At 42.4% G+C, this 12425-nt stretch overlaps 1 protein-coding gene across 1 annotated transcript in view; it reads left to right on the top strand.

Moving 5' to 3' along the window:
* Nucleotides 1-12425, top strand: part of LOC115777821 (cadherin-1-like) — a 56814-nt gene that overhangs the window by 15913 nt on the left and 28476 nt on the right. The window contains exons 5-10 of the mRNA XM_030725820.1: nucleotides 1085-1173; nucleotides 1311-1508; nucleotides 7194-7334; nucleotides 8694-8849; nucleotides 9155-9296; nucleotides 9615-9787. Of these exons, the coding sequence (XP_030581680.1) occupies nucleotides 1085-1173; nucleotides 1311-1508; nucleotides 7194-7334; nucleotides 8694-8849; nucleotides 9155-9296; nucleotides 9615-9787 (899 nt within the window). The remainder of the gene's footprint in view (nucleotides 1-1084; nucleotides 1174-1310; nucleotides 1509-7193; nucleotides 7335-8693; nucleotides 8850-9154; nucleotides 9297-9614; nucleotides 9788-12425) is intronic.

Raw genomic sequence — 12425 nt, forward strand, 5'->3', positions numbered from 1 at the left:
CCCTCTCGTCCACTGGTGAAAACTCCGACGTACAGGCAGCAAGCCGGGGGGATACAAGAATACCCACCCCAGCTCGCCGCCTCTCACCAAGGGCAACTCCAGACTGGAACAGAGTCCAGCCCTTCTCCAGGAGACTGGTTCCAGAGCCCAGGCCATGCGTTGAGGTGAGCCCAACTATATCTAGCTGGTATCTCTCAACCTCACGCACTAGCTCAGGCTCCTTCCCCACCAGAGAGGTGACATTCCATGTCCCAATAGCCAGTTTCGATAGCCGGGGATCAGTCCGCCAGGGCCTCCGCCCTCGGCCACCGCCCGACACACACTGCACCCGACCTCTACGACACCTCCTGCGGGTGGTGGGCCTGCAGGAGGGCGGGCCCATGTAACCTCTTCGGGCTGCGCCCGGCCAAGCACCACGGGCTAATGCCTGGCCACCAGACGCTCTCCCTCGAGCTCCCTCCCCAGGCCTGGCTCCAGGGTGGGGCCCCGGTAACCCTATCCCGGGCAGGGTAAACTGTTCCCTTGTTTTTTCACTCATAAGGGTCTTCTGAACCGCTCTTTGTCTTGACCCTCACCCAGGACCAGTTTGCCATGGGAGACCCTACCACTGGGACACACAAACCCCTCCACCACGATAAGGTGGCGATTCACGGAGGATGGCGATTCTTTATTTATCAGGATAAAACACTGACATTAAAATATCTTTTTAAAGAGACAGCTGGCAAAGAGGGCAGCAGAAAATGCAAAAATATAACATTATAGTTCTATAAAGATATTTTAAAAGGACCGGATTGATCATAATGTAGATACATTAATGCAGAGTCAGAAAGATCTTTGCAAAACTGGTGATTTCCTGTTGACTGCAGTCTATTTACCAACATAAGCAAATACATTACACATGAACACAGAATCATTGGCACACAAGTCATTGATTGATCACTTACTGTTTTCATGAAGGTTTAATAAGTGTCCTTATTTTTCTGGAAGAGGCAGTAATGACTGACACACAGCAAAGCAACAAAGACTTGCCAGTTCTTTCTCTATATGCACCACATTTGTAATCTGTTTTTCTATCCTTTCCCAGTGCGCTTCACCGACTGCACAGACCGCTCAGTATTTCCTTTCAGCAGTGATGACAGTCACTTTGGCTTAAAGGCAGACGGTGTGTTAATGGTGAGTAGTGTTAACAGACTCGACTGCAAAACTGGAGTTAGTTTAAAAAGTGCAGTAAAGTTTGTGAAGAGTTGCTCTGATGAAGGATGCAGTGCCTGCATGTTGTGTTCCTACTGAGGGTTGTTTTAATCTTCCAGGTAAAGCGACAGGTTGTTCTTCATAAAGGACACCGGACCTTCTTCATCCACTCCTGGGACTCTGAAGGTCACAAAGTAACAGTTCCAGTCAGTGTGGTTCACCCTGAGCATCACCATGGGCACCATCACCATGAAGACCACATAAACTACGACCATGAGCATCACAGTACTGAAGTGGACTCTGCTAACAGCACAGAGGCAGGTTTAGAGACACTGTTGAATGAAACATGAAGGAAAAGTAGAAATACATTAAATCCCCCCCCCCCCCCCCCCCATAGAATAGAATAGAATGTCTTTATTGTCATTATACAGGATGTACAATGAGATTGGAGGGCCATTCCTGTTCAGTGCCATGCAGTAGAAAGTCACATTTCCTGAAATATAAAATGGAATGTCTAAAAATATACAGAAAATAAAACAATGTATAAAAATATATACATTGTAAAAAGTATTTACATTTAATAATAAAGATGATAAGTATTGCACTAGTGCAGTGGTTCTCAAATCCAGGCCTCATGGCCCGGTGTCCTGCAGGTTTTAGATGTATCTCTGCTTCAACACACCTGAGTCAAATATAGAAGTCATTAGCAGGACTCTGGAGAACCTGACTGCATACTGAGGAGGTAATTCAGCCATTTGATTCAGGTGTGTTGGATCAGGGACACATCTAAAACCTGCAGGACACCGGCCCTCGAGGCCTGGATTTGAGAACCACTGCACTAGTGAATGAATATTGGTTATTACACATTATAGGGGCGATATATATTGATCAGTATGAATAATATAATATTGCACACAGATGTGGGTGTTGCACAGTTACAGTGGGTGAGTGTGTGAGTTCAGGGTGGTGATTGCTCTGGTGAAGAAACTGTTCCTGAGTTTGTTCTGGCTTTGATGCTCTTGTAGCGCCTGAAAGAGGGCAGCAGGACAAACAGGTCAAAGCCAGGGTGTGAGCTGTCCTTCATGATGTTCCTGGCTCTGCTGATGCAGTGGGAGGTGTAGATGTCCATCAGGGAGGGGAGAGGGCAGCCACTGATTCTTTGTGCTGTCTTGACTACCCTCTGAAGCCTCACCCTGTCTGCCTCAGTGCAGCTGCCGTTCCATACTGTGATACAGTACGTCAGCAGGCTCTCAATAGATGAGCGGTAGAAGGTCAGCAGCAGGTTTGAGTCCAAGTTGTTCTTCCTGAGGACCCTCAGTAAGTGAAGTCGCTGCTGAGCCTACTTGATAACAGCTGTGATGTTATCTGACCAAGAGAGATCAGCAGAGATGAGGACACCAAGAAACCTGAAGGTGTGGACCCTCTCCACACGCTCGCCGTTGAAAAGGCTCCTCATGCAAAATATCAGTTTCCCTTTAAAACAAGCTCTCCGTGGCTGTGCGTAAATGGGAAGCTGTCTCCAGGTTTAGTTATTTTCATAGCTGTGTTGTCTACGTTGCTTGTTTGGAGTATTTGTGGCTCAGGAGGTAGAGCAGATCATCTACTAATCGGAAGGTTGGTGGTTTGATTCTTGGCTGCTCCAGTCTGTGTGCAAAGGATTTTTGGACAAGCTATTGAACACCCCCCCCCCCCCCCCCCCCCCCCCAATCGCTCTTGATGTTAGTTAGAAAGCAGTTAAATGTAGAATAAAGTGCTCGTGTGAATGAGGTGAATGCAAATGTGTGACATAAAGTGCTTGAGTGGAAAAGCTCTATATAAGAACTCGTCCATTTAAGCCATCTGGTGTTATTTGTCAGCTGTTTAATTTCACAATTTAAATGCATAAAAGCAAAAATTACTGCCAGCCTTTGAAGCCTATGTGACATGATCTCTATAAAGTTCTTATAAGTATCATGAGTCAGAAGTTCAGTTGATTTGATGAAGCTCTGAAGTGAAGAGAGAAACAGATGTAATCTGAAGTTTCCACTGAAAATGTATTTGTGGTCCCACATAAATGGATCCTGCTGCTTTCAGTTTGATATCCATTGTGAGTGGGTTTAATATTCCACAAACTGTTCAACGTAGGAAACTGTTCATTTGAACTTGATTGCTAAAAGTGGTTCCTGTCATCAGGTGATCCATCCTGAACAGCTGTCATAGGTTCAAAGGTGGAGCAAACTGTGGACAGTCACAGAGCCGAGAAGCATTTAGAATTAATCAATCAATATACTTTATCCCTGCGGGGCAATTTGCTTTATAGCCAACAGCAAAAAAAAAAAAAAAAAAAAAAAATCAACAATCAAACATACAACCAGGGACACAGAATCTTCAAAAAGTTAATGGTGGGAATAAATGAGAAATTGAATCTGTTTGTTCTGCATTGCAGCAGAGTGTACCTCCTTCCCGAAGGCAATAGCTGATACTTTGAAGAGTGCTATCACTCTGAATCCTCTCTGCCTTCTGGGTGGCTTAAAGGCATCAATGAAGCCAGATGACACTTATCAATTAGTTAAACTGCAGGAATGTCTTAAAGACATTAAGGCCTGGATGACCTCTAATTTCCTGCTTCTAAATTCAGATAAAACTGAAGTTCTTGTACTCGGCCCCACAAATCTTACACTGATAAAAATGATTCTGGGGTGAAGTAAATCTAACATAACTGAATCTGTGAAATGAACAATAAAAAATCAAGTTAGTATCTTTACACAAATATACATAGTATTGAGGTCAAAAACATTTGTTCAAGATACAAGACATTGTACGTTTTGTCAGAAACTAAATTGTTTAAGTACTGAGAGCCAATCTTTTTAAGTTCATCCACACAACAAAAAATAATCTTGTTATCTTTGTTGCGTTTCATCTGCGTTGTTCATTTGGGATAGACCCTTTTCACATGACGTCACACAACTTCCGTTCGGCCTCGATGCTGGGGATCTTTACTTCTGGAAGATGGAGTTTACACAGTCTAATACATTTGCCAACAATACGGTATCAGGATATACTATGACATACAGACAAGTTTTCACTGACAACATGTTCAAAACTGGACAAAGGCTACAAATTCTTCATTGAACATTATGGAGGTACGTGTTTTTGTCTTTTCTAGCTGTTAATTAATAGGATAGCATTAGTCAGTTTGTTAGCTAGCTAACATTACATGACCTTTCTGCTTTGCAAATAGAACGTCTTTAGGCTCTAATTTTGATCAGGTCCTTATAGTATATCCAGGGTTGCAACCTGTCACCATAAATAAGCAATCGTTTGTTATTTGGCAGTTAAATGTGGTTTCCCGGTGCTGCCTGAGCATCCTGAAGTTTCGGTTGCCTACAGACACCAGTTATGCTAATACATTAACAGTAAATAAATAAATATTCTCAAAAAACTATATATATATATATATATATATATATATATATATATATAGCCCCCAGCTATTTAAAGATGGTAATACATTTCTAAGACAAACATAAGAGTGAATAGTATGCATTGCTTTTCATATATGCCCTGTATATTATCTTTGCCAATTTATAATAAAATTTTACTATTAAAATTTGCAGCAGCTTAAACTAACTATTAAAAGAGTTACAAACATGTACAGAGAGGTGATTAGTGTGACTGCCATAGTTTGAAAGGTCACATGACATAATGAAATCTATGTTAAAATTGACATATCTCACTTTGCAGGTCCTCTGCCAGATCCTCACATCATGATCAGCAGGGAGAAGCTGAAAGACACACGTCCACTACCAGGGATATACAAGCTGCTGCGTGGACTTGAGGGGGATGAGGAGCTGATCCTCTCAATGAGACAGAGACTTGATCATTTCTATCATGACATCTGCATGGATGTCTTCTTAAGTTGTAAACCCTGAGGAATTTAGTTTAATGTTGTAATGCAATTGATATGCCTTTTGTAAATACATTTTCTCTGCCAAAGCAAAATGGACTTAAATTGTGTATGTACTTCACACACACAGACACATATATATTTTTTTTCAACAATCATTGCTCCATGTACAGTGTTTAATAGAATTATTAAATGTTTGCAAGAAACTGCCAGAAATTTTGTTGTATTTTATGTTTCCCCTGTTCTACCCCTGGAAACCAATTTAATCTCAGTGCTTGTATTTAGCTTGTATTTTGTATAATATCTTGAGCTAGCTGTTTGATTCATGGAGCTCATGTTGAAGCCAGGGAGCAGAACTGAACACATGAGTCAACAGTTCTTTACTCTGTTGCCTGTTTTACTTGTCAGATGTTTCTAGAAGATTCAAATGATTCGTTCTCCTTTGATAGGAGAAAGTTTGGGAAAAAGCATATTTTTTTTATACGTGCTGTTTTGATTTGCTGTAGTATGTGTTTCTAATCTGATATGGAAAAAGGATCCTGATGACTTCAAAATAAATCAAGTGGCACAAAAAAGTGATGATTTCTGACATGAGAAATGCTTTTCCCCCCAATATCACTCCTTTGCTTATGAAGTTTTTGTCATTATCAGGCTAGCAATTCAGATAAGATTGAATACATGTTCAATATGAAATGCTACTTTAAATTAACAACTCTCATTTTATGTTAGAAATAATAAAATAATGAAAAGAATTGGTATTTGTGCGCAATCTGTTATAAATTCAATAAATTTAACTTTCAGAAATAATTGTAGATATCTAAAAAAAAAAAAATAAAATAATATATATATATATATATATATATATATATATATATATATATATATATATATATATATATATATATATATATATATATATATATATATATATATATATATATATATATAAATGCAAATGGGGTGGCTGTAGCTCAGGTGGTAGAGCAGGTCACCTACTGATCAAAAGGTCAGCGGTTTGATTCCCGGCTCCTCCAGCCTGCATGTCAAAGAATCCATTGGCAAGATATTGAACCCCAAGTTGCTCTCTAACACAAGCATTGGAATATGAATGTATTTGAATGTTAAACAATAAAAGCACTTAGCTTAGTTACTCGTGGAAGTGAATGGGTGAACGTGTTTTATGAGTGCTCACACAGAGTAGAAAAGCACTATATAAGAACTCTCAGACTGCTGGCTTACTTGTGGTTCCTAGGATACTTAAGAATAGAATGGGAGGCAGAGCCTTCAGCTTTCAGGCCCCTCTTCTGTGGAACCAGCTTCCAGCTTGGATTCAGGAGACAGACACCCTCTCTATTTTTAAGATTAGGCTTAAAACTTTCCTTTATGATAAAGCTTATAGTTAGGGCTGGATCAGGTGACCCTGAACCAGCCCTTAGTTATGCTGCTATAGGCCTAGTCTGCTGGGGGGTTCCCATAATGCACTGTTTCTTTTCATTCATCTGATTTACTTTGTTTATACTCTACTCAGCATTTAATCATTGTTATTAATCTCTGGCTCTCTTCCACAGCATGTCTTTTGTCCTGTCTCTCTCCCCCCTCTCAGCAGATGACCCCCCCTCCTTGAGCCTGGTTCTGATGGAGGTTTCTTCCTGTTAAAGGGAGTTTTTCCTTCCCACTGTCACCAAGTGCTGATCATAGGGGGTCGTTTTTGATTGTTGGGTTTTCTCTGTATTATTGTAGGGTCTTTACTCACAATACAAAGTGCCTTGAGGCAACTGTTTGTTGTGATTTGGCGCTATATAAATAAAATTGAATTGAATTGAATTGGCTCTAACCCTGTACAGGAGGGCAGACTCATTAACCTCATACCTGCCACTGTGCTACAGTTTCACAATGTTCTCTAACTTCAGAAATCTGAACCAACAGATTAAAGAAAGTTAAAACAGGCTCACTAAAACATTTTCATAAAGTTTCTGATACAAATACATACACTGATGAGCCTTTGGCCAAATGGCATCTGTATTTGCATTAAAGTTCTGAGATGTACTGAGACGTCAGTTTCTGAGTGATCTCCACTCCAAGCTTTGGCTGATGAAATGTCTGCATGTTTTCCCAGACTGCAACTGATCCACAAGTGCCTGTTCTGCACTTCCCCAAGTCTGCTGAAGGGCTGAGGAGGAGGAAGAGAGACTGGGTTATTCCTCCACTCAGTGTTACTGAGAGTCACAGAGGACCCTATCCCCTAAAAGTAGCTCAGGTAAGAACTGAATTACCGTGTGATGAATTTGACACTGAATGATATTTAAAATTTTTTTTTTTTTTTTGCACAAGATGTGTCTGTTGTTTCTTCAGTGGTGGTCATTGTGCCCCCCCCCCCCCCCCCCCCCCCAGTCCTCCCATACAGTATAAAGTGGGAGGATATTCTCTGTCTGTGAGGTTTTACTTCCAGTCCATAGACTCCAAAACCAAACGGAGTCGAGTCATGAAATTTCCCATATGCATTCTTTACCCTTCAAAGATATGAAACAGGATATTCATATTCCTGGATGTTTAGTACCCTTTGTACACTTGGGCTCCATTTATCTCCAGTGGAGAGTAAACAGTGTCGAGGATTTCAGGCTGTTAATGCTATGATAATATATGCTAATTATATGCAGCCTCTTTCACATGCCTGATTGGCTAAGCCTAATCATGTGATCATATTGTGCTGTTATGGACTGAAATGGAGAAAGTGGAGATTCCCCAAATCTAGCAGCTGACCCCAGTCACTGAACAGCTGGTAGTTGGTACATGGTGAGAAACTGGGGAATCCCAAATATGTGAATACATTAGAAGTATGTTATATCAAGCTTATTGTTATATAAATAGACATTATGTAGTATACACCCTTGTACAAGAGTGCAGTAGGAATTTTCTGATTTACCATGGAAATACTTTGTTTTAGGATGCGGTTACCAAAACATATTTATAGAAATGTTAAAGATTATCACAGAATATCAATCTCTTACAGTATGCTTAAAATTGTTTTGATGTAATGGGAATTGTTAATATTGAAAAAATATTTTTGCTAGAGTACGGCTAATGTTTCTCACTGTCTATTTAATCTATATATAGATGTATAATTTAAGCTTTAAATAATAAAGGGGTGAGAATATAATCAAACTGTTTATCAGAGGAGGGTCACATGTCTGATCTGCTGAAAATCAGTAAATGGGAAAATATTGGGAATAAAGATGTTTTTGTGTGTTAGAGCTCTGACTACAGTTCAGAAGAGAAGGTCTGAGGTGAGAAGAACAGGATGATGTGGAGTTGAGGGAGGAGAGAGAGCAATGGTGGAGGAGGAGGATGCAGAAGAGGCAGCTACAGAAATGAGGAGGAAGGGATAGTGAGAAATAATATGTACAATTGTCAAATAGTTTAAAGAGCTACTTGTGATTTTTTTTTTAAATGTAAAACTAATTAGTGACACTAAAGCTTATTTAAATATTTTCTATATTTAGGTGTTTATAATGTTTCTCAGGTTTCCCCTTTCTTTAGAACTCTGAGTTTTGCTACACTGTACACAGTAAGAGTGGTTTAACTCAGTGCTGCTGTTTTTTGTTTTCTTTCTTCCCAGATCCGTTCCAATGAAGATAAAACCAAGAAGATCTATTACAGCATCACTGGTCCAGGAGCTAATCTGCCTCCTGTTAATCGTTTCACCATAGACAGAAACACTGGCAATCTGTATGTCACACAGCCACTCGACAGAGAGGAAACAGCCAAGTACACAGTAAGTTTCCCTCTTTGTCCAGATGTTTTCTAAAGTGTATGTTATGTATGTAGAAAATGAACAGATGATGAAAGTTCCTCTGGTCATTATTCTTGGATGCTGAGATGTTTTTATTTTTGTGAGTTTTAAAAAAGAACACAATCATCTCACAGCATCTAAATGAACAAATATGCTGATAAGAAGTCTCTTCACTCTTGTTTCTACAGTTTTACAAGACACTCAACTTTTGCTTTGATTGAATTGTGTGTAGATTGAATCATTTACAGGTGAATCTGAAACTTTCTGTATTAAAACCTTCTGTGCAGTTTGAAGCACATGCTGTGGGAGACGGAGAAGGAGTCGCTGAGGAGCCCATGGAGATTATAGTCAATGTGATTGACCAAAACGACAACAAACCTCAGTTTAAGACTCAGTACAAAGGAGAGGTTCCTGAGGCCTCTGCCGTCGGTATGTATAGAGGATTTAGTTACATTTGTTGACATATTTAACATGCAAACTCATTTTGTTTTATTTTTGTTCCTGTTCTTAATTCTTATCCATATTGGAATTTTCCCCAAGTCCACTATACTGTATGTAATGAATTTTAAGATATTAAACTTACAGAAAGACAAAGTGACACCAAACTGCACCAGAGATTGTTAGGCTGCAAAGATATTAGCAGACCTTTTGCACTGAGTCCATTTTAATTTGGTAAATCTCTTAAATGAAACATTGTGAAGACCGTTAGAAACTTATGCTCCCATTTCTGAATCCCTTCTCCTCCAGGGTTTGAGCTGCTCATGGTTGAGGCCATAGATTTGGATGAGCCAAATACTGACAACTCAGATATCCGCTACCGTATTCTGAACCAGGATCCACAACTGCCCAGTGCCCACATGTTTGAAATCAACTCAATCAGTGGAACCATCAGAGTTGCTGCTGCTGGACTCGACAGAGAGGTGAGCCTTGTTAAACATATTTAACACACGAGTTTCCTTTTACACCCAAGTGCTGAAATGATTTCATAATGACTCAGAGCCAGTAGTAACATTTTTGGCTACAGAGATGGAAGGCAATACATTTGTGGTTTTCCAAGGAATAATCCCATTACTAATAGTTTTATGCCAACCAACCTGAAACCATGAGCTGAGATTTTTTCTTCAGGGTGATGTTACTGTCAGGCCTCTGGAGAGACTAATTCAGTAGACTGTAAGTTTTTAGGTGTGAGCCACAGACCGGTTTAGTGTTTCCATGTAGTTTCCATGGACCAGCCTTCAAGATGTGGTGGACAAAAGTCAAAATAAAAGATACGACCATTGTGCCAAATCTCCCTGCTTCGGAGGTTAGCGCGAGAGTGAACATCGCAACTGCGAGATCACGGTGCTCACTGTTTACACCCTGCACGGCAGATCGGCGTACCTAATAAAGCGGCGAACGAGCATCACAGTAAAAGGACAGTTTCTGAGGACTGGGTGTGCGTTCATGAAGCCAAACACACATCTTTAACTAACCAGTCACCTACCTGTTACCAATGCGGTGCCTTCCCTGTGATTCACTTGTGAGACGTTATTAACCCCTTAACTGGCAGCAAATAAAATCACCTGAAACAACTACATAACACCCTCTGGTTATTATTGGCTCTGAACAACCCATTTCATAGCCTATTAATCGGCTGCGTCTGGTCCGCGGGCCGAATGAAGTGCATTTATATGGCAGGCTAGACCCGCCCATTTTGACTGACACCTCATTCGGCCAATAATGTTAAGAAATGGGTTTCCCAGAGCCAATAATACTCAGAGGGCGTCACGTAGCTTTGTCAGGTGATTTGGTGCAGCCAGTTACATGATTGGCCGAATGACGTGTCAATAAAAATGGGAGGGTCTAGCCTGCCATATAAAAGAGACTACAAACGGCCCGTCACCGGGCCCTTGCCAGTTAAGGGGTTAAAGACTGTTCCATTGCACTCCTGGGTTGCTGCAGTCTTTCTTACCGAAGACTTAGGCCTGACTGTATACACCACCTAACCAGTATAACCCTTACAAGTGGTCCTTCGAGCCGGATGTATACAGGCGGCGCTATGGCTACACCCAGAGAATTTGATGATGGACAGCAAGCACGTAGTCTCCGTCCCAGCCGGGTGCGACGCATTCCGGGACATCTGGAGGACTACAAACTCAGCTACCCACATCATCCGCTTCCTAATCCAGCAGTAGGTGCGGCATCTCCACCAAGACCAACTTACGTGGTTCCATCCAGCCACCACCGAATCCTGAATGATCCTGTAGCAAGTCAGTATGCTATTAGGAGTTCGGAGGACAGATGGCAGCAGTTGGAAGCCCGTTGGCAGATGATGCAGCAGCAGATGAAAGAACTGGAAGTGGAATGGATCAGGTGAAATTGTCTTCACAGGCACAGAGTGCTCCCCCCTACTATCCCCAGTACCAGCCTGCTGCACTCCAACCTCATTATAGCAGTCTTCCTCACTTGGAACGGGGGTACCCTGCACAGCCTCCCTGTCTGAGAGCGGCCACAAGGAATCCATCTTCTCCTCATCATCAGACCTCACCTGCAGCATTGCCCCTAGATGCACCATGGGGGCCGGCTGATGCCCCTGTTTCAGCTACATCGCTGACACCTGCAGTGGGGCTGCGGCAGACTGCTGTAGCTTCTACTCCATTGGATCTCTCGCCTCCGCCCGTGGACTCGCCTCCCGCGTCACAGGCATCACCCCCTTCTGCAGTGACCTCTCCACCGGGCTCTCCTGCTACACAGCTACCTAGGCTGCCTGGGGCTCTGGAGCCTCGTGATATGCCATCACAGCCTGTGTCTGCCCAGCAACACCAACAGTACAGTGTACCCCCCTCGTACTGGCAGCCCGCTCCACCTTCTTTTCCTGCTCAGTACCCTCTGCCTCCGCCACGACCACCTTCTCCTCCAGGCAACTTCTTTGCAGACCATCGCCAGACAGAGGGCGCCCATCTCCCCAGTATGCTGGAGATGGCAATAGCCTCCTCGTTCGGCATCCCTAAGCCCAAACTGGCTGTGTTCAGCTCCGGGAAAGAAAGTGATTTTCTCATGCTCCGAAAAGGTTTGGACCGCTTACTTGGTCCCCACAGGCATTTAAGTGAGGATTACAAGTATCAGATTCTCCTTGACCATCTCGCCTTCCCTTCTGCACTGCAAGTGGCGAAGCGGTACGTCAATAGTCCGACTCCATATACCAGCGCCATGCAAGCCCTCACACAGAGATACGGCCAGCCCAGACAGCTTGTCCAGGGAGAACTCAAGACTATCCTGAACTCCCCAGCGGTTAGGCCTGGTGATTACCAAGGATTTGAGGACTTTGCTACTGCGGTAGGAACATTGGTGGGAATGTTGAGTACAATGGACGGCCCGTCATCTGCGGAGCTGAGGTGTGGGTCTCATGTGGACACCCTACTCACCAAGTTGCCCTTGCCCTATCGAGATGCCTTCGCGGAACATTGTTTCAGCCAGGGGATTATCCAGAGTGGCAGCGGTCGTACATACACTCTCCCAGACCTTGCTGATTGGCTCGAGAGAAAGGTGCAGACTATGCAAGTGTCCCGTCAGATAACA

This window comes from Archocentrus centrarchus, unplaced genomic scaffold (assembly GCF_007364275.1).
Source record: "Archocentrus centrarchus isolate MPI-CPG fArcCen1 unplaced genomic scaffold, fArcCen1 scaffold_79_ctg1, whole genome shotgun sequence".
NCBI classification, from domain to species: Eukaryota; Metazoa; Chordata; class Actinopteri; order Cichliformes; family Cichlidae; genus Archocentrus; species Archocentrus centrarchus.